This window comes from Heterodontus francisci, chromosome 7, assembly GCF_036365525.1.
Source record: "Heterodontus francisci isolate sHetFra1 chromosome 7, sHetFra1.hap1, whole genome shotgun sequence".
Classification (NCBI taxonomy): Eukaryota; Metazoa; Chordata; class Chondrichthyes; order Heterodontiformes; family Heterodontidae; genus Heterodontus; species Heterodontus francisci.
The window spans coordinates 51852479-51880106 of NC_090377.1; the positions used below are offsets into that span (position 1 = coordinate 51852479).

Here is a 27628-nt window from a genome sequence, read left to right on the forward strand (position 1 = left end):
GTAGGTAGGGGCTTTCTGGGCATCATTTATCTCTTATAGTCTGATCTGACAGATCAGTGGCAAGATTGGCACAGACTTGTATAATACGTCTGCAATGATCATAGTCCACCTGGACATTATGGAGTGAATGCCCTTCCTATTGCTGAAAGCTGCTTGTTCATCTTCTTGTGCCTTGCTGGCTGCATGAGTGCAGTCTATAACCCCATGCACATAAGGGAAGCTAGCCATCTTTATTCTGTACCTGACTTGATGCAAACATTGGATACCAAAATGGAAAATATAAATGTAAAAGAATTATGTAAGCCATAAGAGCAACACTCCAGTACTTTATAATAGTCATGTGAAACATATGATAAAATTAAAACCTAAAAATCACATCCTAGATTATGTTTAGCTTTTTTCATATAATTCACATTGCTTTGCTTGCTTGAATGGGTTTTGTTGATATGTTGGCAGCCACTGTTATTTTCCTGAATCAGTTTATTCAATTATATTTGATGCTCATACAGGGCTGTTCATGTTCTGTGCTGTTCAGCAGGTTTAATAAAATCTGCAGATCAATAGGGAATGGCAAGTTGAAGTGAGAAGAGCTGCAATACAAAAATTTAAAACTTCACATTTACAAAAATGTAGTTCTTGGAGCCTTCCAATCTTGAATACTCTTGAGATTATTCCATTAGCTGTAAAAACAGAGCCAAAAATAGAAAAGTGGAAAAAGAGAATCGAATTATAAAATGCTTGGAAACCCTGTATTGAACTTAACCGACCCCTTCAAATGGATAAAAACATTAATTTCAGGAATAGCATCACTTTTTTTAGTGTATTTTTCATTGAACTATTATAAAGCAATACAGTCTGTGTACTATTATATAGATGTTTCTTAAAAATTGACAAATATTGCAGCATTTGTGTTATGACTGCAAAAAGGTAGGCATGCATTTCTAAAATTTGGATTATCATGGGTGAAAAATGTTTTGAGACACTGTGAATGCACTTAATGTAAAATAATTTCATGCCTTTCAGCTGGAATTCCATCCATTATCTTCTCAAATGGTCGTGATTTGCTGATTGGTGATGTTCATGGAAGGAATGTACGGATTCTTGTGCAGTCTCACAATCGTGGCATTGCTGTTGGTGTGGATTTCCACTACTATCTGGGCATGATCTTTTGGACAGATACCATTCAGAATAAGGTAGGCAATGTTCCAAAAACTGAATCAATAATCTGGGGAAGATGAACTTGTGTTGAAAGCTCTTTAACACCATACGTATTGTGTTTCTAAGTTTTGATTTCCCACAGGTACTTTACTGTTGATAACCTGTTGCTAATCTGGTAATGCTTACATTATTATACGTTCTATATTCCAAATAAACTGTATTGTTTCACGTGGAAGTTATGCAGGTGATGGTGAGTTCTTATGGACAATTGCAAAGCATTGTAAAATTCAAATCAGAATAAGGGCAACTGTCATCCTTGCACTCAACCCAACCTCTTACTTACCTTCCTGCTAAGATAATGAACCACCCTTTCCCCCTTTTCTACAGATTGCAGACTTGTTAAATTCTCAGCCATAGCACAATATGATGAATTCCTCACACAACAGCCCCTTTGAAGAACAAATGGTCAAAGCAACTGTAGAACATAAAGCAATCAGAGGAGGAGCTGCACAGGCTGTAGCTGGAGTGTGAAAACATCAAGAGACACACCCCTCTTCTTGTGGGCACACAGTTCACATACCCCTCAATCCAACTCCCTGGTAGCCAAAGAAGCATGGGACCAACTGATGAAAGGCATCTCAATACATTTACAAACCCCCACCATCAAACCCAGTATCCCAGTATCTGACGAAGCTCTGCAATCTGACAGCTCAAACTAAACTCCTACCAAACAATGACTGAGTAATAGCATCCAAATATTCAGAGCTGTATAAGACTCCTCAATATATGTATTTACTGCTGAAGCATTATATAATCTGTAATGGAGAGGTGGTGGTGTGGTGTTATTGTCACTGGACTAGTAATTCAGAGGCCTAGGCTAATGCTCTGGAGACTTGGGTTCGAATCCCACCATGGCAGACGGTGAAATTTGAATTCAGTTAATAAATCTGCAATTAAAAGCTAGTCTAATGGTGACCATGAAACCATTGTCTATTGTTGTAAAAACCCATCTGGTTCATAATGTCCTTTAGGGAGGGAAATCTGCCGTCCTTACCTGGTCTGGCCTACATGTGACAGCAATGTGATTGACTCTTACATGCCCTCTGCCCAGCAGTTGTATCAAACCGTTACGAAGTCTAAGAAAAGGAATGCAACAAATGCTGGCCTAACCAGCGACGCCCACATCCCATGAACGAATAAAAATAAACCCTACTGACCACGTGGCATCGACCTAGGTACTGGAAACGACAATGGCAAACAAAGCCCTGTCGACTGTGCAAAGTCCTCCTTACTAACTTCTGGAGCTTCTGCCAAAATTGGGAGAGCTGTCCAACAGACTAGTCACGCAACAGCCTGACATAGTCATACTCATGGAATCAAACCTTACAGACAATGTCCCAAACACCACCATCACCATCCCTGGGTATGTCCTGTCCCACCGGCAGGACAGACCCACCAGAGGTGGTGGCTCAGTGGTATACACTCAGGATAGAGTTGCCCTGGGAGTCCTCAACATTGGCTCCGGACCCCGTGAAGTCCCATAGCATCAGGTCAAACATGGGCAGGGAATCCTCCTGCTGATTACCACCATACTGCCCCTCCCCTCGGCTGATGAATCAGCGCTTCTCCATGTTGAACACCAATTGGAAGAAGCACTGAGGGTAGCAAGGACAGAAAATGTACTTTGTGAGGAGGAGGCTCCACAAATATCCCCATTCTGAATGATGGGGGAGCCTAGCACATCAGTGCAAAAGACAAGGCTAGAGTATTTACATCCATCTTCAGCCAGAAGTACCGAGTGGATGATCCATCTTGGCTTCCTCCTGAGGTCCCCAGCATCTCAGATGCCAGTCTTCAGCCAATCCAATTCACTCCACGTGATATCAAAAAATGGCTGAAGGCACCGGACACTGCAAAGACTGTGGGCCCTGACAACATTCCAGCAATAGTACTGGAGACTTGTGCTCTAGAACTAGCTGTGCTCCTAGCCAAGCTGTTCCAGTATAGCTACACACTGGCAATGTGGAAAATTGCCCAGTCATATCCTGTCCACAAAGAGCAGGACAAATCCAACCCAGCCAATTACCGTCCTATCAGTCTACTGTCAATCATCAGTAAAGTGATGGAAGGTGTTGTCAACAGTGCTATCAGGCCGCACTTGCTCAGCAATATCCTGCTCACTGATGCTCAGTTTGGGTTCCGCCAGAGCCACTCAGCTCCTGACCTCATTATAGCCTTGGACTAAACATGGACAAAAGAGCTGACCTCAAGAGGTGAGGTGAGAGTGACTGCCCTTGACATCAACGCAGCATTTGACCAAGTACGGCATCAAGGAGCCCTAGTAAAACTGGAGTCAATGGGAATCAGGGGGAAATCTTTCTGCTGGTTGGAGGCATACCTAGCACAAAGGAAGATGGTTGTGGTTGTTGGAGGTCAATTATCTCAGTCCCAGGACGTCACTGCAGGAGTTCCTAGGGTAGTGTCCGAGGCTCAACCATCTTCAACTGCTGCACCAATGACCTTCTCTCTGTCATAAGGTCAGAAGTGGGGATGTTCATTGATGATGGCACAATGTTCAGCACCATTCGTGACGCCTCAGATACTGAAACAGCTTGTGTCCATATGCAGCAAGACCTGGTCAATATACAGGCTTGGGCTGATGAGTGGCAAGTAGCATTCACGCCACACAAGTGCTAGGCAATGACCATCTCAAGAGAGAATCTAATCATCTTGACATTCAATGTCATTATGATCACTGAATCCCCCACTATCAACATCCTAGGAGTTACCATTGACCAGAAACTGTCCTGGACCAGCCACATAAATACTGTGGCTACTAGAACATTTCAGAGGCTGGGAATTCTGCAGTGTGTAACTCACCTCCTGACTCCCCAATTCCAGCCCATCATCTATAAGGCACAAGTCAGAAGTGTGATGGAATACTCTTCACTTGCCTGGATGGGTGCAGCTCCAACAACACACAAGAAGCTCAACATCATCCAGGATAAAGCAGCCCACTATCCACCACCTTCAACATTCACTCCCTTCAATACTGATGCACCATGTGAACCATTTACAAGATGCACTGCAGCAATGCAGCAAGGTTCCTTCGACAGCACCTTCCAAACCTGTGACCTCTGCCACCTAGAAGGAAAAGGGCAGCAGATGCATGGGAACACCACCATTTCTGCAAGTTCCCCTCCAAGCCACAGACTATCCTGACTTGGAACTATATTACCGTTCCTTCACTGTCACTGGATCAAAATCCTGGAACTCCCTTCCTAACAGCACTATTGGTTTGCCTACCCCACATGGATTGCAGCGGTTCAAGAAGGCAGCTCACCACCACCTTCTCGAGGGCAATTAAGGATGGGCAATAAATGCTGGCCTAGCCAGCGACACCCACATCCCAGGAATGAATAAAAAAAGTAACATATATTCTGTCTTGTCCGCTGACATTAAACAGCATACAGTGTATAACTTAATCAAAACAATTCTAAAGACTATTGAAAATGTTTTAAAAGCCATTTTACTTACTTTTTTGTTTCGTCAGCTGTTCTCCGTAGATCGCAGTGGCTCTAGAATCCAACAAATTTTAAATGTTTCCATTGACACTCCTGAAAACTTAGCTGTGGACTGGGTGAACAATAAGCTGTATGTGGTGGAGACCAGTATTAACCGAATTGAAGTTGTTGATCTGGACGGAAGTAATCGTATAACACTCATTGCAGAAAATCTGGGAAGCCCTCGAGGCATTGCTGTTGACCCCACTGTAGGGTAAGAGCTGAAATAATTATTTTATGTTATTAAAACAAATCCTGCTATTTATTTAACTTTGGAAAGTGACGAAATGTGTTGCACTTAATATGGTTTGCTTCCAATATTACAGCCCCTGTGGTGAGGATGGTAAACTTTTATATCAGTTTAATGTATAAAAATACTAGATTCTGGTTTTCTGAGCTCCGAACCAATTTGTTGTTTACAAAGTGACCTATTGAAACTGAAATGTACTTAATGTTAAAATCCCTATTCCAAATTAAAGCAGAGCACATATAAATCTACATCTGTAAGGCTGAAGGGAAACATTTTACTTTCATGCCCCAGTGGAAAATTGATGCGATCAGATTGGCCATCCATTTTACACTCTGTTACTTTCTATTGAAGTCAATGGAAAGTAATATTAGGTGGAATGCAAAATGGGCAGCCAATCTGATCCCATCAGTTTCCTGCTGGGTGGTTAAGTTAAAAATAACCCTGAAATGTCAGAATGTTCCCTGAAGAAGATTCTATAACATGGAAATTTTCAGATATTTAAGTCATGTATGTGGGTATCCTAATTAGTGCACAAGGTGTTGCATTTTTCTTGTGCACCAAATAAACCTGCTGACGAGTGCCTACAATGTCAGGTGTCAACCTTGGCTCAGTCATAAGGCTGTGGATTCAAGCCCCCACTCCAGAGATTTGAGCACTTGAGCTGGGTTAATACTTCAGTGCAATACTGAGGAAGTGCTGCATTATCAGAGGTGGCAGTGGTAAACTGAGGCCCTGAGCTGTGTATGTAACATATTCCATGGCATTATTCAAAGAAGATGCATATCTGTTCTTTCTTTCTATGATGACCGAATAATGTTCTTTTAGCAATAAGGTAGAATTAGATCAAGTAACAGTAATGTTTACAGAAAATCACCTAGTTTGACCATATTATACTGATTTCATTTTCTGATTAACTTATAATAATGTCATGCATTTTTCTATCATGTATTCACCTCCTCTTGCCCTGAAGACCCTGACTTCTTGCTGTCATACAGTTCCATGGGTTACCGTTTGATTCTTTTCGCCATATGAGCATTTCTGGGTGAGAAATGACATCCTGCTGGAAAACTTAATGGCGTGTTAATGATGCAGCAAGTTCAGGAGATTAAAAGATATGCCATAAATTGCAAATCTCTAGAACTTGTTGCTCGATTTATGCTTGTTTACACAAACAACCTTTAGCTGCCCTGTTATTTTTAAGAGTTTGCAGGATTTGCACATTAATTGCCCATTAAGCTAACTACAGAATGAGTTCAGGATGGAACTTGACAGCGCAAGTACCTTTTGAACATCATGTTAATTGTTAATGCAATGCTAATCAGTGTCTCTGGCCCAGAAAGGGAACAGTTTAAATGGTTCAATCTCATTCTTGCACGTAGCAAATTCTTGTTAGAGATTTTAAAATGCTAAATTTTTCGGTCAAGAAATTTGTTTGCATAGTGCCGCTTATAGCAGTGCCCCACAGACCTGCTTGCTTTCTCGGGAGTAGTTGACACAGCGCGCCATTATCTGCGCAGCCCATTCGGCATTGATCATTGATTTGGGCACATGCAACTGCATCCCCTGTGTTAAATTCCAGAAAGTTTGTTGTGGAAGGATAATGCTGGAGCCTATCTTTACTCAGTTTCACATTTATTGTACAGAGTAAAAGAATTACAAACCTGTAGCTCCTCACTCAAAACCCTCCACCAGTCTCAGTAAGAGTCTCCTTATAAGTGCTCAAGTAAGAGTCCAGTTCACACCCTCCACCTGCATATAATTAAACAATTGATATGCAATTAACACCCTGCAGCACCCTGACTCATTGAATTACTGCCACCCTGATGCCACACAGCCCAACCGGCTGATGTGATGCCAGGATACTAAAATTGGACAATACAGGTTCTGGCAATGCCTGCATTGTCCACTCCTCAAAAATAAACATGAAACAGCAATAACAGCAGAAAATGCTGGAAATACTCAGCAGGTCTGGCAGCATCTGTGGAGAGAGAAGCAGAGTTAACTTTTCAGGAGATGGATCCCGCAGTAGTGTTATTTAAAGGGTCAGGCACCTTGATTGCAGGTAAGTAAATTTTATGGAACTTTTTCGACTGAAAAGTGTCTCTGGAGAGTTGTTTGAGGTGTTTTGGTCCATTTGCCAGAGAGTGTTGCAGCATTGTCACAGGGATGACAGAGGAACAGGTGGCCTGCCCACACAAAGGCTGCAACAGGTATGGGGGCAGCAGTAATAGTGCCTCTGGTCTGCAGAGATGGAACAGAGGCTGTGAAGAGGACAAGTGCAATGTCCTGCTCTCTGCCAAATTGGAGCTAGACTCCTCCAAGCTCCCTGACAGTGACAGGAGGATGTCTGGCAAGCTAGCCAATGCACCCTGCATCTGCATGCCCATCAGCGTTCTCCTGCACTCCAACCCATTGAGGTCCTCATTTGAGTCCTCTGCAGACCACTTGTGCCCAGTGACTCACCCACCATGTGCTGATCCCAACTCTATACTAGCCTCCAAGGAATGTGAGTGGCAGTGTCTGTGCTGGTGGCTGTGCCAGATCAAGTAATGGGGCCTCTTCATCACTGCTGTGCTGTTGTTCTCTCCCTTCCTTCTTGAGCTGCTGTGGGTGTGCAGGTGACATTTCTTGAGGGCATGAAAGCAGGGAATCAGAAGGGGAAGATTGGTGCGAGGGAAGGGGGTGAGATGGGAAGCGAAAGGTCCATGGTCAGACCATCAGCAGCGTGCTCATAATGCCAGATAGCAGGATGAGGGTGAGCTGGGAGTTGAGAAGGGGCACATGGCAGGAAAATACTGGAATATAAACATAGAATCATAGAATGGTTACAGCACAGAAGGAGGCAATTCAGCTCGTCGTGTCCATGCCAGCTCTCTGCAAGAGGAACTCACCTAGTCCCACTCCTCTGTCTTTACCCCATAGCCCTGCAACGTTTTTCTCTTTAGATAATTATCCTCTCCTCTTTTGAAGGCTTTGATTGAATCTGCCGACACCACCCTTTCAGGCAGTGCAATCCAGATCCTAACTATTCACTGCGTAAAACAGATTTTCCTCATCTTGCTGTTGCTTCTTTTCTCAATCACCTTAAATCATCCTCAGTGTTCTCAGTGACATCGGATGCTGTGGGCCCCATCGCAGCCAGCTCCATGATGCAGAGAGCCATCTCCTCTGTAGGGCTTGAAGATAAAGGTATCCTTGACCTTTACTGGTTCTGCTCTGTTCCTTTCCATTGTGTTTCTAAGGCTGTCAACATTGTTATGTGTGTGAGGGTAAGGTGGAATATCTAGATGTTAAATGTGAATCCTGAATGCTAGAGACTGCTGCTGGATGAGTGATGGGGGTGTGGTGCATTGAGCAACACAAGTGGTTGGTGTTGTGGTGGGTAGGAAATCCATTTACTGATCTTGACCACCCATGTGAGGTCATTAGACCTCTTATGGTGCTGCTACCAGGTCCTCGAGTCCAGACTCTGGGAGTTGAACTTTCTGGCCACCTGCTCTCTTCTGATGTTGGTCCTTGAGGTTCTCCTGGTCCCCCCATGGAACCATAGTGCATCTCTTCCTGCCCACCTGCCCCACCAATGCCTCCATCACTGCCTCCATCAATCTGGATTCCTCTGTGAGCACTAGTGTTCAGTTTGTAAGAATTTCCATTGCAACAATCTATTTTCCATCTTTCCTTTAAGAGGCAGCATGCATTTAAGCAAAAGCAGGCTGCCTGTACTACAGGGTGAGTATCAATAGTGCCAGCACCTCCTGCTTTGTGCAGAACTCGCCATCAGCGTTGAGGACACCAGTGATGGAGGCTCAGGAACTTGCCCTACAATCATGCAGATGAGGTGGGTAGACGAATTTTGTGCCTTACCCACTTCAATCTGAATGGGCACAGGCAATCTGCAAATTGTGGCCCCTGCGCCCAAAAGTCATGGCAAATCAAATTCGTGCCATTTATATTTACATTTTTTCTTACTTTTCCTATGTGTTTCTTTCCTCTTTCTCTCCCAATCCAATGTTTCTTTCACTCTCATTATTTCTCTTTCTCTACCTGATTTGACTCTAATTTATCCATTCTAATTCATCCTGCTTCTCTGTTCTTCAGTTTCTTTCTCAATCGTTACATCTCATTGGTTAAGGAGATACACTGTTGGTTCCACCATCCACTAATGTCCCAGAAGTCCCATTGCTCTCACCACACCATTATAAACTTGCACTTCCAGCAAGTTACGGTGCAGAATAAGTTTGAGCTGATGGGTGCAGGAAAAAATCTAACTAAAGCTATAAGCCACGAGATGCCCCACTCCAGCAAGATCTGGCCCAATAAGTCTCAGTTGGCTTTTTTACTTTGGAAGCATCACTGCCAAATCTAATCTTGATTTCAGCTGATACCTGTACATGCATTTCAGGAGAATTTACAGAACGTGAACAAAAACAGAACACTAACTGATTTTCCCTTACTACCCAATTGCAATTATGCTGTAGCAGGTCTACACCCCTCCTCCAGAAGGACTCCTTCCAAAATTATTCAAATGATCACAATCCTAGAGCCAGAGTTCGGGGCACATCCTTGTAGTGGGTAAGTGGCAGGCAAACTCTGCAGGCTCATTTCCACTACCATGTGATTGAACAGAAAATATAGATCTCACTTTTCAAATAATATAGGAAAATTTAAGAAACTTATTGTAAAAGAAACTAAATGTGTTTGTGGATGCATAACTGACATATCCAAGACAACATGGATCTTAAGAATGGAAAGTTGTACCATAACACATTTAGTGGATTAGCCATTCAGTGCATTTGATGGATGAAGTTCTGTGTAAGAATATAAGAAATAGGAGCTGGAGTAGGCCATTTGGTCCTTCACACCTGCTCCGCTATTCAATCTGATTATAACTGATCTTCTACCTCAATTCCATCTTCCTGCACCATCTCCATATCCCGTAATTTCCTTGTATCCAAAAATCTATTGATACCTATATTGAATATATTCAACTACTGAATATCCAAAGCCCTCTAGGTAGAACATTCCAAAGATTCATAACTCTTTGTGAAGAAATTTCACTGCGACTGCCTAGTTCTAGACTCACTAGCCATACAATTGCAGTAAGACTTCTTCACTCTTATACTCCAATCCCTTTCTAATAAAGGCTGTTATGACCAGCCTTCACCTGGTCTTACTGTAACAGGGTTTATTTTAAACACACCGTGTTTTTAGAACCCCCTTGGTGAATCCTTGTTCATCGCTTTCGAATTATAAGGCAAAGAAACCAGCGCAAACAGGTTTTCTTAGGTTAAAAGAAGAAAATTTGAAATTGATTAAACTTGAATTTAAACTCTAATTTGGTTGATGTCTACAGATACACAACGCGCCCACTGTAGCCTGCATATGCAATACACATGGGATGAGAGTGTCGCTGGCTACACCAGCATTTATTGCCCATCCCTAATTGCCCTTGAGAAGGTGGTAGTGAGCTGTCTTCTTGAACTGCTGCAGTCCATGTGAAATAGATACACCCACAGTGCTGTTATGAAGGGAGTTCCAGCATTTAGACCCAGCGACAGTGAAGGAACGGTGATATAGTTCCAAGTCAGGATGGTGTGTGGCTTGGAGGGGAACTTGCAGATGCTGGTGTTCCCATGCATTTGCTGCCCTTGTCCTTCTAGTTGGTAGAGGTCACGGGTTTGGAAGGTGCAGTCTAAGGAGCCTTGGTATGATGCTGCAGTGCATCTTGTAGATGGTACACACTGTTGCCACTGTGTGTCGGTGGTGGAGGGAGTGAATGTTTGTGGATGGGGTGCCAATCAAGCGGCCTGCTTTGTCCTGGATGGTTTCGAGCTTCTTGAGTTTTGTTGAAGCTGCACCCATCCAGGCAAGTGGAGAGTATTCCATCACACTCCTGACTTGTGCCTTGTAGAAGGTGGACAGGCTTTGGGGAGTCAGGAGGTGAGTTACTCGCCGCAGGATTCCTAGCCTCTGACCTGCTCTTGTAGCCACAGTATTTATATGGCTACTCCAGTTCAGTTTCTGGTCAATGGTAACCCCCAGGATGTTGATAGTGGGGGATTCAGTGATCATAATGCCATTGAATGTCAAGGGGAGATGGTTAGATTCTCTCTTGTTGGAGATGGTCATTGCCTGTCACTTGTGTGGCGCGAATGTTACTTGCCACTTATCAGCTCAAGCCTGGATATTGTCCAGGTCTTGCTGCATATGGACACGGGCTGCTTCAGTATCTGAAAAGTCGCAAATGGTGCTGAACATTGTGCAATCATCAGCGAACATCCCCACTTCTGACCTTCTGATTGAAGGAAGGTCATTGATGAAGCAGCTGAAGATGGTTGGGCCGAGGACACTACGCTGAGAATCTCCTGCAGTGATGTCCTGGAGCTGAGATGATCGACCTCCAACAACCACAACCATCTTCCTTTGCACTAGGTATGACTCCAACTAGCGGAGAGTTTTACCCGATTCCCATTGACTTCAGTTTTGATAGGGCTCCTTGATGCCATACTCAGTCAAATGCTGCCTTGATGTCACGGGCAGTCACTCTCACCTCACCTCTTGAGTTCAGCTGTTTTGTCCATGTTTGGGCCAAGGCTGTAATGAGGTCAGGTGCTGAGTGGCCCTGGCGGAACCCAAATTGAGCGTCACTGAGCAGGTTATTGCTAAGCAAGATCCACTTGATAGCACTGTCGATAACACCTTCCATCACTTTACTGATGATTGACAGTAGACTGACGGGGCGATAATTGGCCGGGTTGGACTTGTCCTGCTTTTTGTGTAATTTTCCACATTGCCGGGTAGATGCCAGTGTTGTAGCTGTACTAGAACAGCTTGACTAAGGACGGGGCAAGTTCTGGAGCACAGGTCTTCAGTACTATTGGTGCAATATTGTCAGAGCACATAGCCTTTACAGTATCCAGTGCCTTCAGTCGTTTCTTGATATCATGCGGAGTGAATCGAATTGGCTGAAGTCTGGCATCTGTGATGCTGGGAACTTCAAGAGGAGGCCAAGATGGATCATCAACTCGGCACTTCTGGCTGAAGATTGTTGCAAATGCTTCAGCCTTGTCTTTCGCACTGATGTGCTGGGCTCCCCCATCATTGAGGATGGGGTTATTTTTGGAGACATCTCCTCCAGTAAGTTGTTTAATTGTCCACCACCATTCACGGCTGGATGCAGCAGGACTGCAGAGCTTAGATCTGATCTGTTGGTTATGGGATCACTTAGCTCTGTCTATCGCATGCTGCTTAGGCAGTTTGGCACGCAAGTAGTCCTGTGTTGTAACTTTACCAGGCTGACATCTCATTTTGAGGTATGCCTGGTGCTGCTCCTGGCATGTCCTCCTGCACTCTTCATTGAACCAGGGTTGGTCTCCTGGCTTGATGGTAACAGTAGAGTGGGGAATATGCTGGACCATGAGGTTACAGATTGTGGTTGAGTACAATTCTCCTGCTGCTGGTGGCCCACAGCACCTCATGGATGCCCAGTTTTGCATTGCTAGATCTGTTTGAAAACTATCCTATTTAGCACAGTGGTAGTGCCACACGACACGATGGAGAGTATCATTAATGTGAAGGTGGGACTTTGTCTCCACAAGGCCACTTGTGGTGGTCACTCCTACCAATGCTGTCATAGACAGATGCATCTGCGGTAGGCAGATTGGTGAGGAAAAGGTCAAGTATGTTTTTTCCTCTTGTTGGTCCCCTCACCACCTGCCGCATACCCAGTCCAGCAGTTATGTCCTTTAGGACTCTGCCAGCTCGGTCAGTAGTGGTGCTACCGAGCCACTCTTGGTGATGGACATTGAAGTCCCCCACCCAGAGTACATTCTGCACCCTTGCCACTCTCAGTGCTTCCTCCAAGTAGTGATCAACATGGAGGAGTACTGATTCATCAGCTGAGGGAGGGCGGTAGGTGGTAATCAGCAGGAGGTTTCCTTGCCCACGTTTGACCCGATGCCATGAGACTCATGGGGTCCGGAGTCGATGTTGAGGACTCCCAGGGTAACTCCCTCCTGACTGTATACCACTATGACGCCACCTGGAGACAGAAAAGGGCAGAAGAAAAATAAAGTGGAAAAGTTTGAGGCAATATCTGAAGCATTTTTGTTACCGTTCTTTGAGCTTGCCGTAGAGTCCTTGATTGTAGGTAGATCTTGCTTTTCGTTGGGGCCCAGAATTCTTCTCAAACCTTGTTTGCTGTAGGACACTTTTCTGTCTTGGGGTTCATGTGTCTTCAGTGGCTTGTGAGAAAGAGATGAGAGCAGACAGGAGAAATATTCTCAGTCCAGGAGCAAACAATTTTTCTGAGTTCAAACTCTCTGTGGCTAGTTCAAAGGAAAACCCTGGAACAGCCAGTTAGTCATGTGACCAGCTGGTTTAACCAGTCCTGGCCCTTGTGGATCGTAAACTCCTTAGCAGGCCCTGGAATGCGCTTCCTCACCTTCGATGTCTTAGTGTGCAAATGTTTTTTTCCAGCCACGGCCGATCTGTTTAACAGGTCATTTCCTTGCTCCAACAACAGTTAAAATTCAATGTTCATGACAAAATTAATGTGCCTCATTCTTGGCAGGTGGGGGCCTAACATGACAAGGCTAACAAACCATTTGATTTTCTAATTGTTTGCTGTACCTGCATGTTAACCTTCTGTGATTCATAAATATGGATACCCAGGTCCTTCTGAATAGCAGCATTTCCCAGTCTGTCAATATTTAAAAAGTATTCTATCTTTCTGTTTTTCCTTCCAAATTGGATAACTTCACGTTTCCCTGCATTATATTCCACCTGCCATGTTCTTGCCCACTCACTTAATATGTTTGTACCTCTTTACAGCCTTTTTTCATCACCTCACAGCTTACTTTCACACCTAACTTAATATTGTCAGAAAAGTGTAGACTTTTAGCTTTAATAGGGTGTCATGAACATGTGCTATGTCGAATGATGATTTTTTATTCCCCCGGCTGGAAACCTGAATAAAATTTTATAAAAAGGGAAGAAAGAACAGATAAAAGGTGACTGCTAGCAGTTAAAATACTTTGCATCAAAATACCCTACATTCCAATGCATCAAGGTGGAGAATTAGCGTCTGCTCAGTCCCCAGCCAGAACAATGACCAGGGAATTTTGAGTGAACTACTTGTCCTGTCCGCATTAACAAGACAGTAAAGGCAATCACTTGGGACATTAAACTGGTGGAGATAAACCACTCAAAGTCAATCACTTGAACAATGGAACCCTGGTTGAGAGAAGGGAATTCCTAGACATGAACTGAGAAAGTTGTAAGAGGAAATACACACTGGGTAATGGCCATGTGACATGCCCCACCATCCGTTTGTCTAAGCTGGTTTTTCTCTCTGCAGAACAGACAAGCAACTAGACACTAACCAGAGAGGACCCAAGTGGGGTACCCCCCACCCCCACCATCCGTCTCTCGCTCTCTCTCTCTCTCTCTCTCTCTCTCCAGCCGACCTTACAAGTTTCGAGCCCTGCCTACTTGCCATACCCATCTAGGCCTATCATTGCTGCAGACAAATACTCCATGAAGGAAATCATCTGCCTCGCAGTTCTCCAGGAGAACTACTGAACCAGCTACCACGTCTACAAGCCAGAAGTCTCAGGACTACCGAGTTCATTCAGAAGATAACTGAGTTACCAAACCCCACAGACTGTATACCCCTTTTTATTGCTCCAGACTCTAGTCTGACCAAGCTATCCTTCCCAACTCAGTAACTTATTTGTGTGTGTGTACATAGTTTATTATTTTACTTAGATTGGTTTAAGTACAATAAAGCTAACCTCTTTCTTTGTTAAATTCAAGAAAACCTGTCCGATTGGTTCTTTTATGATCATTGTATGTAAATAGTTAAATACGCACTGAATTGGCAAGCATATCCACCTTTAAAAAAAAAAGCAATAAGCCCAGTTGTGGTCAAACAAGGAGAGGGACAAGACCCCTCCTCACCTGATTGTAACAAGGGTTATTCTGGGAAATATGTGACCACAGAGAAATTTAATGGGATCAAGGATGATGTTACAAATTGGGCAATAAAGTGGGAATAGGAAATTAGAAGGTATTTATCGATAGTGACTTGGGTGATAGATTTTCAATATGTCCCTTCCAGTCCTCCCAGTGATTGGTCTAAGGATCTCTGCTTTCATAATAATTATTACTCAGTTTGGTGAGAGTTCTGGCATCACCGTGTGGCAATGTGAGTACAGAATATCTAGTTTTACTGTCCAATCATACAACTGTAATACCATAAGAGCGCAAAGAAATAGCAGCAAGATTAGGCCATACAGCCTTTCGAGCATGCTCCATCATTCAATAAGATCATGGCTGAACTTTCACATCAAATTCATTTTCTTGGTGACATATCCCTCGATTCCCTTTGTGCCCAAAAATCTATTGATCTCAGTCTTCAACATGCTCAGCAACTGAACATCTACAGCCCTCTGGGATAGTGAATTCCAAAGATTCACAGCCCTCATTTCAGTCCTAAATGACTAACACCTTATCCTGAGACTATGATCCCTAGCTCTAGGCACTTCAGCCAGGGGAAACAACCTCTCAGCATCTACCCTATCAAGCCTTGTAAGAATTTTATGCATTTCATTGAGATCAGCCCTCATTTTTCTAAACTCCAGGGAAAATAGGCTCATTCTACTCAATTTCTCCTCATGGGACAACCCCCTCATCTCAGGAATTAATCTACTGAGCCTCCATTGCACCCCCTTCCAGGCAAGTATATCCTTCCTTAAGTAAGGAAACCAAAACTGTACACAGTACACCAGAGGTGTGGTCTCACTAAAGCCCTATATAATTACAGTTAGACTTTCTTACTGTGATACTCTATCCTCATTGCAATAAGGACTAGCATACCACTTGCCTTCTTAATTGCTTGCTAACTTTCTGTGTTTTGTGTACAAGGACCCCCAAATCTCTCTGCATATCAACATTTACTAGTCTCCCTCTTTTAAAAAAAAATGTTTTTTCTTCATTCTTCCTACCAAAGTGGGTAATTTCACACTTCCCCATATTATACTCAGCCTATCATCTTGCCCAATCACTTAACCGATCTATATTCTCTACATTCCCGGGATGTGGGCATCATTGTCATAAGTGTGTAACTTGGTAAAGTGTGTGAAATTTGTATAGATTGTAGCAATTAATAACAGGTAATTAATAATAATTCGGTTTTGTGGTTTTTTTTTCTGTATGGTCTTTGAGAACAGATAATCCAATATTTAATTAATAATTTATTTTATTTGTCCTTGCGATGTAGGTAACATTTTTTGCCCATCTTTAGTTGGCCTGAGAAGATGGTGGTAAGCCTAATTGAGAGGTCTTCTTTTGGGCCTCCTTATCTCGAGAGACAATGGATACGCGCCTGGAGGTGGTCAGTGGTTTGTGAAGCAGCGCCTGGAGTGGCTATAAAGGCCAATTCTGGAGTGACAGGCTCTTCCACAGGTGCTGCAGAGAAATTTGTTTGTTGGGGCTGTTGCACAGTTGGCTCTCCCCTTGCGCCTCTGTCTTTTTTCCTGCCAACTACTAAGTCTCTTCGACTCGCCACAATTTAGCCCTGTCTTTATGGCTGCCCGCCAGCTCTGGCGAATGCTGGCAACTGACTCCCACGACTTGTGATCAATGTCACACGATTTCATGTCGCGTTTGCAGACGTCTTTATAACGGAGACATGGACGGCCGGTGGGTCTGATACCAGTGGCGAGCTCGCTGTACAATGTGTCTTTGGGGATCCTGCCATCTTCCATGCGGCTCACATGGCCAAGCCATCTCAAGCGCCGCTGACTCAGTAGTGTGTATAAGCTGGGGATGTTGGCCGCTTCAAGGACTTCTGTGTTGGAGATATAGTCCTGCCACCTGATGCCAAGTATTCTCCGAAGGCAGCGAAGATGGAATGAATTGAGACGTCGCTCTTGGCTGGCATACGTTGTCCAGGCCTCGCTGCCGTAGAGCAAGGTACTGAGGACACAGGCCTGATACACTCGGACTTTTGTGTTCCGTGTCAGTGCGCCATTTTCCCACACTCTCTTGGCCAGTCTGGACATAGCAGTGGAAGCCTTACCCATGCGCTTGTTGATTTCTGCATCTAGAGACAGGTTACTGGTGATAGTTGAGCCTAGGTAGGTGAACTCTTGAACCACTTCCAGAGCATGGTCGCCAATATTGATGGATGGATCATTTCTGACATCCTGCCCCATGATGTTCGTTTTCTTGAGGCTGATGGTTAGGCCAAATTCATTGCAGGCAGACGCAAACCTGTCGATGAGACTCTGCAGGCATTCTTCAGTGTGAGATGTTAAAGCAGCATCGTCAGCAAAGAGGAGTTCTCTGATGAGGACTTTCCGTACTTTGGACTTCGCTCTTAGACGGGCAAGGTTGAACAACCTGCCCCCTGATCTTGTGTGGAGGAAAATTCCTTCTTCAGAGGATTTGAACGCATGTGAAAGCAGCAGGGAGAAGAAAATCCCAAAAAGTGTGGGTGCGAGAACACAGCCCTGTTTCACACCACTCAGGATAGGAAAGGGCTCTGATGAGGAGCCACCATGTTGAATTGTGCCTTTCATATTGTCATGGAATGAGGTGATGATACTTAGTAGCTTTGGTGGACATCCGATCTTTTCTAGTAGTCTGAAGAGACCACGTCTGCTGACGAGGTCAAAGGCTTTGGTGAGATCAATGAAAGCAATGTAGAGGGGCATCTGTTGTTCACGGCATTTCTCCTGTATCTGACGAAGGGAGAACAGCATGTCAATAGTCGATCTCTCTGCACGAAAGCCACACTGTGCCTCAGGGTAGACGCGCTCGGCCAGCTTCTGGAGCCTGTTCAGAGCGACTCGAGCAAAGACTTTCCCCACTATGCTGAGCAGGGAGATTCCACGGTAGTTGTTGCAGTCACCGCGGTCACCTTTGTTTTTATAGAGGGTGATGATGTTGGCATCGCGCATGTCCTGGGGTACTGCTCCCTCGTCCCAGCACAGGCATAGCAGTTCATGTAGTGCTGAGAGTATAGCAGGCTTGGCACTCTTGATTATTTCAGGGGTAATGCTGTCCTTCCCAGGGGCTTTTCCGCTGGCTAGGGAATCAATGGCATCACTGAGTTCCGATTTGGTTGGCTGTATGTCCAGCTCATCCATGACTGGTAGAGGCTGGGCTGCATTGAGGGCAGTCTCAGTGACAGCATTCTCCCTGGAGTACAGTTCTAGGTAGTGCTCAACCCAGCGGTCCATCTGTTTGCGTTGGTCAGTGATTATGTCCCCTGATTTAGATTTGAGGGGGGTGATCTTCTTGATGGTTGGCCCAAGAGCTCTCTTCATGCCATCATACATTCCTCTGATGTTTCCGGTGTCTGAGGCCAGCTGAATATGACTGCATAGGTGTTGCCAGTAGTCGTTTGCGCAACGCCTAGCTGTTCTTTGTGCAGTACTTCTGGCTGCTTTAAGTGCTGCGGATGTTAAATCGCTGGGGGCTTTCTTGTAGTTCAAAAGTGCAATGCGCTTAGCGGCTATGACAGGTTCCAGCTCTTCATTATGAGATTGAAACCAGTCTGCATTTCTCTTCGCACTTTTGCCGTAGGTGGTCAAAGCTGACTCATAGATGGCGTCTCTGATGTGGGCCCACTTGGTCTCAGCATCCCCTGTGGGAGTGTTTTGAAGGGCTGTTACAAGTGAATTTAGAAATTTTTGTAACAGCTGTGGGTGAGAAATTCTGCTCGTGTTGATGCGCGGATGGCCCTTCTGCTTGGAATGATGCAACTTCTTTGGTCTGAGTCTAACCTTGCTGCACACCAGGGAGTGGTCGGTGTCGCAGTCCGCACTGTGGAAGCTGCGTGTGATTTGTCTAACAAGTAATAATTGTAAATTCTAAATAGAGATAATGCTTTACATTATTCCAATGGGCATGTAAATTCTCATTCATTGTGCTCGGTGTAGAAGAGTTTAAATTGTTGTGTCTGATGGCTTTCCATTAAACTAATGGATCAAATCATCAATTTCTTTCCAGCTATCTATTCTTCTCTGATTGGAATGATATTTCTGGAGTACCTAAACTAGAACGTTCTTTTATGGATGGAACCCGTCGTTTTGAACTAGTGAAGACAAAGCTAGGATGGCCTGCTGGAATAACACTGGACATCATTACAAAAAGGGTTTACTGGGTGGACAGCCGTTATGACTACATTGAGACTGTAACATATGATGGACTTGAAAGGTAAATGCATGAAGAACAATCTGTTGACTGAATTTTTTTTAACAAATCCAACTATTTGGAAATATCTTGAAAGAGCTGTTATTTATCCTAAGGTTCAGCTTGCTCTTTAGTTAGGCTTATAGGGAAAATAATTTTATATATAAAGTGGGTATAACACAGGAACTGAAGTGATTAAATATGTTAAAAAAAATAAACTGCTATACCACAATCGCTCCTATTTTCACATAACTCAAGCAACAACCGTTTTCAGACTTTCTCTTATCATGAAATGGTTGGTGAAGGCTCTTCAAGGTTATGAAATTTGGCAGTTACCAACCACAAAATTAATTAAAAATAGCACCATGCTTAAAATAGAGGCACTTCAAAGGTTGCAAATTTTGAGATAAAATACTAGAGTTCATTTTTAATGCATCCAGTGATGATAATTTCAGTAAATTGCCTTAATATTTCAATTATTTAACAAAAATATAGAAGGATCAGCAAACAGCCCGGGTTTGACTGACCTTTTTAAGACATAAATTATTTGATGTCCTCTGTGGACCATAGCTAATAACATTTTTAAAGTGTGGTGCTATTTTGTAATAATTGAAGCAGATTCTCTGATATTGGAAACATTTGTATGATAGATTAGAACTCAATAACAACCTTCATTTATGTGTATCTCTCAAATAAGCAACTTAGAATTCTTTAAAAGGGGAAAGCTGGACAATAAATGGAAAAAGGAGATATTTAGGACGTGGGGAGTTAGCAATCAAATGCACGATCGGAGAACAGCAATGCAAAATGGTTTTGGGCAAGAGTTTTAAATGGCAAGACATAGTGACTAACTAAAAATCAGATAATGTCAGAAATAGTCAGCAGGCCAGTCAGCATCTCTGGAAACAGAATCAGAGTTAACATTTCAGGCTGATGACCTTTCATTTCGAGAGGAAGCAGTGGCAACTGGGTTGATGATCTTGAGTTTAGAAGTTAAACGTCTATGAAGAGAAGAGGAATACAGGGTTATTATTGCTCTTGGTATGATCCTGGGATCAGTGGATTTTGGCCAGAGATGAAGCAGTGTTTGAGATGGTCAAGCGCATGAATCATTGGTCAGCCAGGCCAATATTATAGATAATGTATATCATTCTGGAATGAGACCCATGACCTTGAATCCACACTGCAGGATCCTGTGCTGGGATAGGAGGTCATCCAGGATGTTAGTTAAAAGTGGGGATGAGGTGGTTGAGGAACAGATCAAGAGAGAAATTGCTAGTGCAGGTGGAGACCTGGAGGAGGAAGCTGTGAGTTTAAGAGAGCACCTGTGAGGAAGTTGGGAATAATTTCTTTCAAAGTGGGGGTGGACAGAACTATCGAGTTAATGGTGGAGGATTTAAATGTGAAAGAAGAAATGAAGGGGTGATTTAAAAACCTCCTTATTCTAACAATTAAAATTAACATTTCAGTCAACCATATCTGCTCTGTCACAACTTGCAGGGATATAGGGAATGAGCAGGGGAGCAGGACTAATTGGACAGCTCTCTGGAAGAGCTGGTGCAGACTCAGTGGGCTGGTTGGCCTCCTATTCTTTGATTCTATAATTCTAACCCTAGTCTGCATGCAAGTTTGTGGACCTCGCTCTAGAATACATGTGATATATTACTGGTCTGATCTTCCAATGGATAGGTCTGCTTGACTGAATCTAGTCTGCATTATTGCAAAATGCCCATTCTTGTGCTGTTAATCCCATGTGAGAAGCTTTAATGTGCCACTGATGATACACATTGTTCAACATTGGTGGCAAACATAATCTGTGCTCTATCAACTATGCATCGTTTTTGCTTGATCGTTTTGAGAGATAATAGAAAATTTACATTAAAAGCAAAGAACAAAAAGGAGGAAGCCTATTATATGCACTACAATCTGCTAATCTCGTGGGAAAATTCCAGTATTCCCATTTAATTTTTAAACATCAAATGAAATAATGCTGTTATTTACTTACTTATAATGAAAATAGTGTTCATATTACCTTCCTTGATCCATCAAAAGCGTTTGAATCTATCATACATATTAATAAACGTTACATCCAGTCCCAACTACTTTTTGATTTGGCAGGAGGAAGGATGTTAATGTGCTGGGGAAAGGAAACCTATTCCATTGTTGGCACTTCAAACACTCCCTGCAAACTGATTCTTTTAATTGCATTCTCCAGTAGTTTCCACTTTCTGTATTGGATCCAGTCTTGGAATTGTGAAGTTCCACCTTGCATTTAAAGATGAAAGACTACAATATCTCTATGGGCACACTGTCTCTGAACAAATGCCATGAATGTGGCAATTGCAAACTCTGCTGATTGCTTAATGTTATTAAACATGAATTTGTATCTTCACCATTTCTGAAATTGCTGGCCAGTATTATTCAATCCACTGACTCCTGATACAGTGAGCTGGAGTTTCAAAATGGGATTGAGAACCTGCCACCTGGATGATTTCAAGGTCCTGACCCCGTACCTCAGCTGTGTCGCTCTCGTGATGCGATTTTCAAATGGTAATGCCCTAATTGGGCAGGAGGCGAGCACAGAGTCCAGTAGTTGCACCGAGTGTCTACAGGAGGCAAGAGCTGCCTGCCTGGTGCCAGAGGCAAAGGCAAGCGGCAGCCATGATGTGGCCTGCCACAGTCTGGCCGCGGAGAGCAAGCAGAATGAACAGGTGAGGCAGTGGTTCCATAATGAAAAAGAAATGCCCTGTGCTGGGCCCAGCGCAAGGTCCCTGTGGGACGAAAACATTTCTTCCTCAAACAACAAAGTTATTCCCCTGCTCGTTGCGAGCCTGACAGTTGCGTACTAGCGTGCACCAGACTGGTCGGGCTGTCCGGATTGCTCTTTGAAAATCATGGTGCGGACACCCCCGTCCCTTAACGAGCTCCTAAAGGAGCTTAATGGCCCCTTAATTGGAGGCAAACAGTTCCCCATTCCCTCCCCTTCGCCCTCACATTAAAAATTACAGACTGTCCCGGAGGCGTCGGGTTCCGGAGATGGCCACCGGGGCCATGATTTATAAATCGCATCCACGCCGGGTCCTGACCCCGTTGCCTTTTCAAAATCCAGCCCAGTGAATGTGTTTTCCCACATTGAAAGGCTTCCACTGCGTATGGTTCACGAGTTCACTTCCATCTTTTAACTAATGCAGTGTAGCCTTTTTACCTTTGTACTTCTGAACAATGTCTGACTTATTTACCTGCTATTTACTGACAGAAATTAGAACAAAAAACAACTTCATACTTATCCATCATTGATACAGTTGTATTTAAGTCAATACCTTACAAAGCAATTTGTTAGGAAGTCCAAGTTCTGTTGCTTATATAGCTGCTCTGTTACATGTATCTAAACACAGAACCTGTCCCTTGGTGGGAGGAAGGGAGGAAGATATCGGTGCACATGGAATGAAATGTCTTTCCATGTTTTGCAGCAATAAACTCTTCCTAGATATAGCAAAAATGCTTTCAAAATTTCTCCCCCACCCATTTAACTGCAAAAGCAGTGTCAATTTTCCAGTTACTCCCTCATAGTCTCACTTGGTGAGATTGCCAATTTGATTCTCATTTTTGCTGAATTTTGAGCAATTCTCTGCTATGGATCTGTGCTCATTCAAACTGCATTGAGACTGGCCAGATATATTTCACATAAAATGTTTGGACTGGTCAAAGAGAAGGCTTCATTCCCAACAGTTGGAATTTGAACCCAGTTCCCAGAAGTATTGGGTAATATGCCTCTCAACTCCTTTGTTTATAATGATCTTGCTTAGCCTGACTAAGTTGCATCTGTACCGGCATGATTTTCGTTCCAATAGAACAATTATATACTTGGTAGGATACATTGTTTTCAAATGCAGATATTTAGCAGAGCTTTTTGTGCCTTATAACATCTTTGCCTGGCTTTTGCACAGAAAAACTGTTGTTAGTGGAGGTGCTGCTGTTCCCCATCCTTATGGAATAACTAATTTTGAAGATAAATTATTCTATACTGACTGGACCAAGATGGCGGTCATGAGATCCAATAAGTCTACAGAAAACAACCCACAGATTGTCTATCAATCTTCACTGAGACCATATGGAGTGACAGTTTATCATGCATTCAGACAGCCATTAGGTAAGTTTAGTTAAATTACATAGAGCTAGATTAGTTGATTTTCATACTTCACTGCGTGGAAGAAAGTGACACTAATTTATGGTACAGAAACGTAAACACAATTTTAAATACCTCTAGCAAAGACTGTGTTTCAGATTAATTCCACTTTTATAGCTTCAGTAGGACGTATACCAAATTGCCACACAAACTAACGCTCCTTTCAGTGGATGACGTTAGGTATTATTTTCATCCTTGTCATCTTATTTTATCTCCTATAGAATAACCTGTAGCTGATAATTGTGCTAAGAACTCAATTTCTTGCTAATGAAATTAAAAACATATTTTATTTCCAGAAAAGAAGGCACTCGTTCATTTCATTTGTTACAAAAATTATTGTATTATGAGTATCTCCACTTGTATCTGTTCATTTGAAATGCTCCTTAAAACCTACTTCTTTGACCAAGCTTTTGTTCATCTGTTTTAGTGCCTACTTCTGTGGCTTGGTGTCAATTTTTGGCTGATTATGCTTCTGTCAAAGTGCCTTGCGATGTTTTACTATGTTAAAGGCACTATAAAAATGCAAGTTTTTGTTATAGCTAGATCAATTTAGCTGGGACTTGTGACCATCAATTATTTTTTAAGATCTCTTGTTTTCCCACCTGTGCATAGAATCATGGAATCTTACAACACTGGAGGAGGACATTTGGCCCTTCATGTGTGTGTTGGTTCTTCGAAAGAGCTGTCCAATTCAATTCCACAGCTTTTTCCCCATAATGCTGCAAATTAGTCCTCTTCAAGCACATATCCAATTGTCTTTTAAAATTTCTATGGAGCCTGATTCAACCGCCCTTTGTGGTATTGCATGCCAGATCTTAACAATCCTGAGTATGAAGAAATTCCTCCTCATTTTCCCTTTCGCGCTTTTGCCAATTATTTTAAGTCTATGATCTCTGGTTACTGACCCACTTGTCAGAGGAAATAGTTTCTCCCTACAACCCCCACTCCCCCCCCCAATAATTTTGTATACCACTATTAGGTCTTCCCTTCATCTATTATGTTCTAAGGAGATCAATCTCAGCTTTTCCAATTTCTCCACATAACTGAACTCCCTCATCTTTGATATCATCCTGGTAAATCTCTTCTGTATCCTCTCCAAATCTCCAGGGCCTTGACATCCTTCCTATAGTGTGGTGCCATCAATTGTACACAATATGCTAGCTGAGGCCAACCCAGTGATTTGTAAAGGTTTAGCATGGCTTCCTTGTTTTTGTATTCAATGCACCTATTTGCAAAACCATGTATCCCATACGGTTCCTTAATCACCTTATCAACACAGTCTGCCACATTCACAGATTTGTGGATATGCACTCACAGATCCCTCTGTTCTTGCACCCTCTCCCCCAGAATATTACCATTTTGCTTTTACTGCCTTTCCATGTTGTTTCTGCCACAGTGCATCACTTCACACTTATCTGCATTAAATTGTATCTGCCATCTGCCTGCCCATTTCAACAATCTGTCTATGTCCCCCTGAAGTCTGCTTCTAAAATGCTGACTAATTGCTGTTGCCAAGTTTTGTATCATCCATAAACTTTGAAATTATACCCCCTTTACCCAAGTCCAAGTCACTTATATATAACAAGAAAAACATGTATGTTTTCCTAGCCTGTGTGAAAAAGTAAAAACATTCTTGACTACAGCTTGCATTAATAACTAACTGAAAAACATAAGCTAAAACTTTTAAACAGGCTACACATCTGATTATTATATTTCTGGACTGACATTTGGAATGTGATAGATTTAGAATGCAGCTATTTTCAAATCAAATATGATTGATGCTTACATTAGGTTTCATTAAAGTCAAAAGTTATCCAATTGTTATCCATTAATTGCACTTCTTTGGTAATTCATCAGCCATGCTAATTCATGGATTTTTAGAAAGGATTTGTATATTTTTATTATATAGTTGACTTTGCTTACTATTAATAAGCTGTCAATAGTTGCTGCTTTTATAAATGTTAGGACTTTCAATCAGGTGATAATAGTTATATGTTACGTACAAAGAAAGGATAAAGAATGACAGTAAAAGACCAGCTGGTCTATTGAGTCTTTCTCATTCAGCCATGTTACAACTAGGCAACATGAACTCGCAATGTTGATAAAATACTATAGGGCTGGATTTAATGCGGCTGTTTGTGTGGGAATTGAGGTCTGCAGGGCCGAAGAATAGCATCGGACGAGTCCGCCTGGAAATCCGACCTTGTGACTTTGGTTCTATATCTAGTCAGTGACCGGAAGCTACCAAGGTGGCGTTGCCGCTCCAACATGATGGGAGTGTAATTTAAAATGTAGAACACTTACAATTAACATGCAAATGCATTAAAACTAAGCGTTTTAATGGGGGGCTTGGAATTATGGACGACGCGCAGCCCTCGTGTATCTTTAGAACCCGGCCATTGAAAGTTGGCAGCACTGAGGCCTGCAACAGGTAGGCAGCCATGACCAGCACTGGATAGGGAAGGGGGTGGGGGGGAAGCAGAAGCCATTGTTGGACTGCAGTGCATGGGTTGGCTGGGTCACAGGTGGCATTAACAGCTGAGCAGGGTCTTGGGTGGCAGTAATGGGTGAGCTGGGTATCGGGTGTTCTGCAAATGTATGCTGGGTGTCAGGTGTTGTGCAAGCAGGTGCTGGGTGTCGAGTGGTCTGCTGCAGGGGCTTGGTTTTGGGTAACAGTATAAGGTGTCCAAACTGTTGGGTGAGAGGCTTAAGTGCCTATACTGCTAGTTGAGAGGGTCGGCTATCAGAAAGGGTGTGAACTGAGGGCCATTTAGGCAGTCTGCTGGGAGAAGTAGCAAATGGAAAGCTAACGAGGCAATTTGTCTCTGCAAGGGCAGCATTTTGGAGCCCACTGATAACATGGCATGGGTCTCATACATCCATCCTGTCTTTTTGGACCCTCGTGGCATGATGCAGCGCCTCCAAAGGTGGGTGCTCCAGGAGGCAGCTGTGCCTGCCCATGAAGCCCCATGACGTGAGCAACAGCAATCAGCCATGCCAAGAAGGGCCCACCTGCACCAGAGAATGTTCCGGACTCAAATCAACTACCTTCAAATGTCTGAGTGGCATTGTGAGTGAAGACTACATCTCTTCAAGCAAGTCGTCACAGACTTATGTGCCCTGCTGCAGGACAGGTCAGGACCTATGGGATTTGGTGGGCACCCTATGCCTGTGGCATTGCAAATCACCATGGGACTCAACTTTTATACGCATCTGGATCATTCCAAGGATCCACTGGGGACGTGTGGTGTCTCCCAAGCAGCAGCCCACTATTGCATCAAGGATGTGACCAATGCCCTTTTTAAGAGGGCTGGTGACTGTGTGCGCTACCAGACCAACCAGGCTGAGAGGGCCATCGGATTCAGGGCCATTGCTGAATTCCCCAGGCGCAAGGTGTGATAGATTACACATATGTGGCCATCAAGGCTCCAATCGACCAGTCAGCTGCCTTCATAAGCAGGAAGGGTTTCCATTCAATCAATGTTCAATTGGTCTACAGCCACCGAAAGCATTTCCTCCAGGTGTGTGCCCTCTTCCTGGAATGCAGCCACAATATCTACATACTTAGACAGTCCCAGGTGCCACAGCTTTTCAGGCCCCCTGCTGGCCTTCAGGGATGGATTCTCAGGGACAAGGGCTACTTTTGAAGACATGGCTACTGACGCCTGTGAGGAACCCTCATACTGCAGCAAAGGAGAGGTACAACCCTTGCCATGGCTGTACCCATGCAACCATCAAGTAGGCCATTGGGCTGCTGAAGATGAGATTCTACATACGAACATACGAATTAGGAGTAGGAGTAGGCCACTCGGCTCTTCGAGCCTGCTCTGCCATTCAATAAGTTCATGGCTGAACTGATTACTCCACATTTCCACCTACCCCCAATAACCTTCCACCCCTTTGCTTATCAAGAATCTATCTACCTCTGCATTAAAAATATTCAAAGACTGCTTCCACTGCTTTTTGAGGAAGAGAATTCCAAAGACTCACGACCCTCAGAGAAAAAATTTCTCCCCATCTCTGTCTTAAATGGGCGACCCCTTACTTTTAAACAGTGATCCCTAGTTCTAGATTCTCCAACAAGGGGAAACATCCTTTTCACGTCCACCCTGTCAAGACCCCTCAGGATCTTATATGTTTCAATCAAGTCGCCTCTTACTCTTCTAAATTTGGTGCCTGGATCGATCCGGTGGAGCCCTGCAGTGTGCTCCAGAGAGAGTCTGGCATATCGTGGTTGTCTGCTGAGCTCTGCACAATCTAGCACTGGAG

General features: G+C 43.5%; 1 protein-coding gene across 1 annotated transcript in view; it reads left to right on the forward strand.

Moving 5' to 3' along the window:
* lrp2a (low density lipoprotein receptor-related protein 2a) overlaps positions 1 to 27628 on the forward strand; it is a 418190-nt gene that overhangs the window by 124492 nt on the left and 266070 nt on the right. Inside the window, exons 11-14 of the mRNA XM_068035173.1 lie at positions 1024 to 1193; positions 4712 to 4935; positions 18991 to 19197; positions 23121 to 23323. Of these exons, the coding sequence (XP_067891274.1) occupies positions 1024 to 1193; positions 4712 to 4935; positions 18991 to 19197; positions 23121 to 23323 (804 nt within the window). The remainder of the gene's footprint in view (positions 1 to 1023; positions 1194 to 4711; positions 4936 to 18990; positions 19198 to 23120; positions 23324 to 27628) is intronic.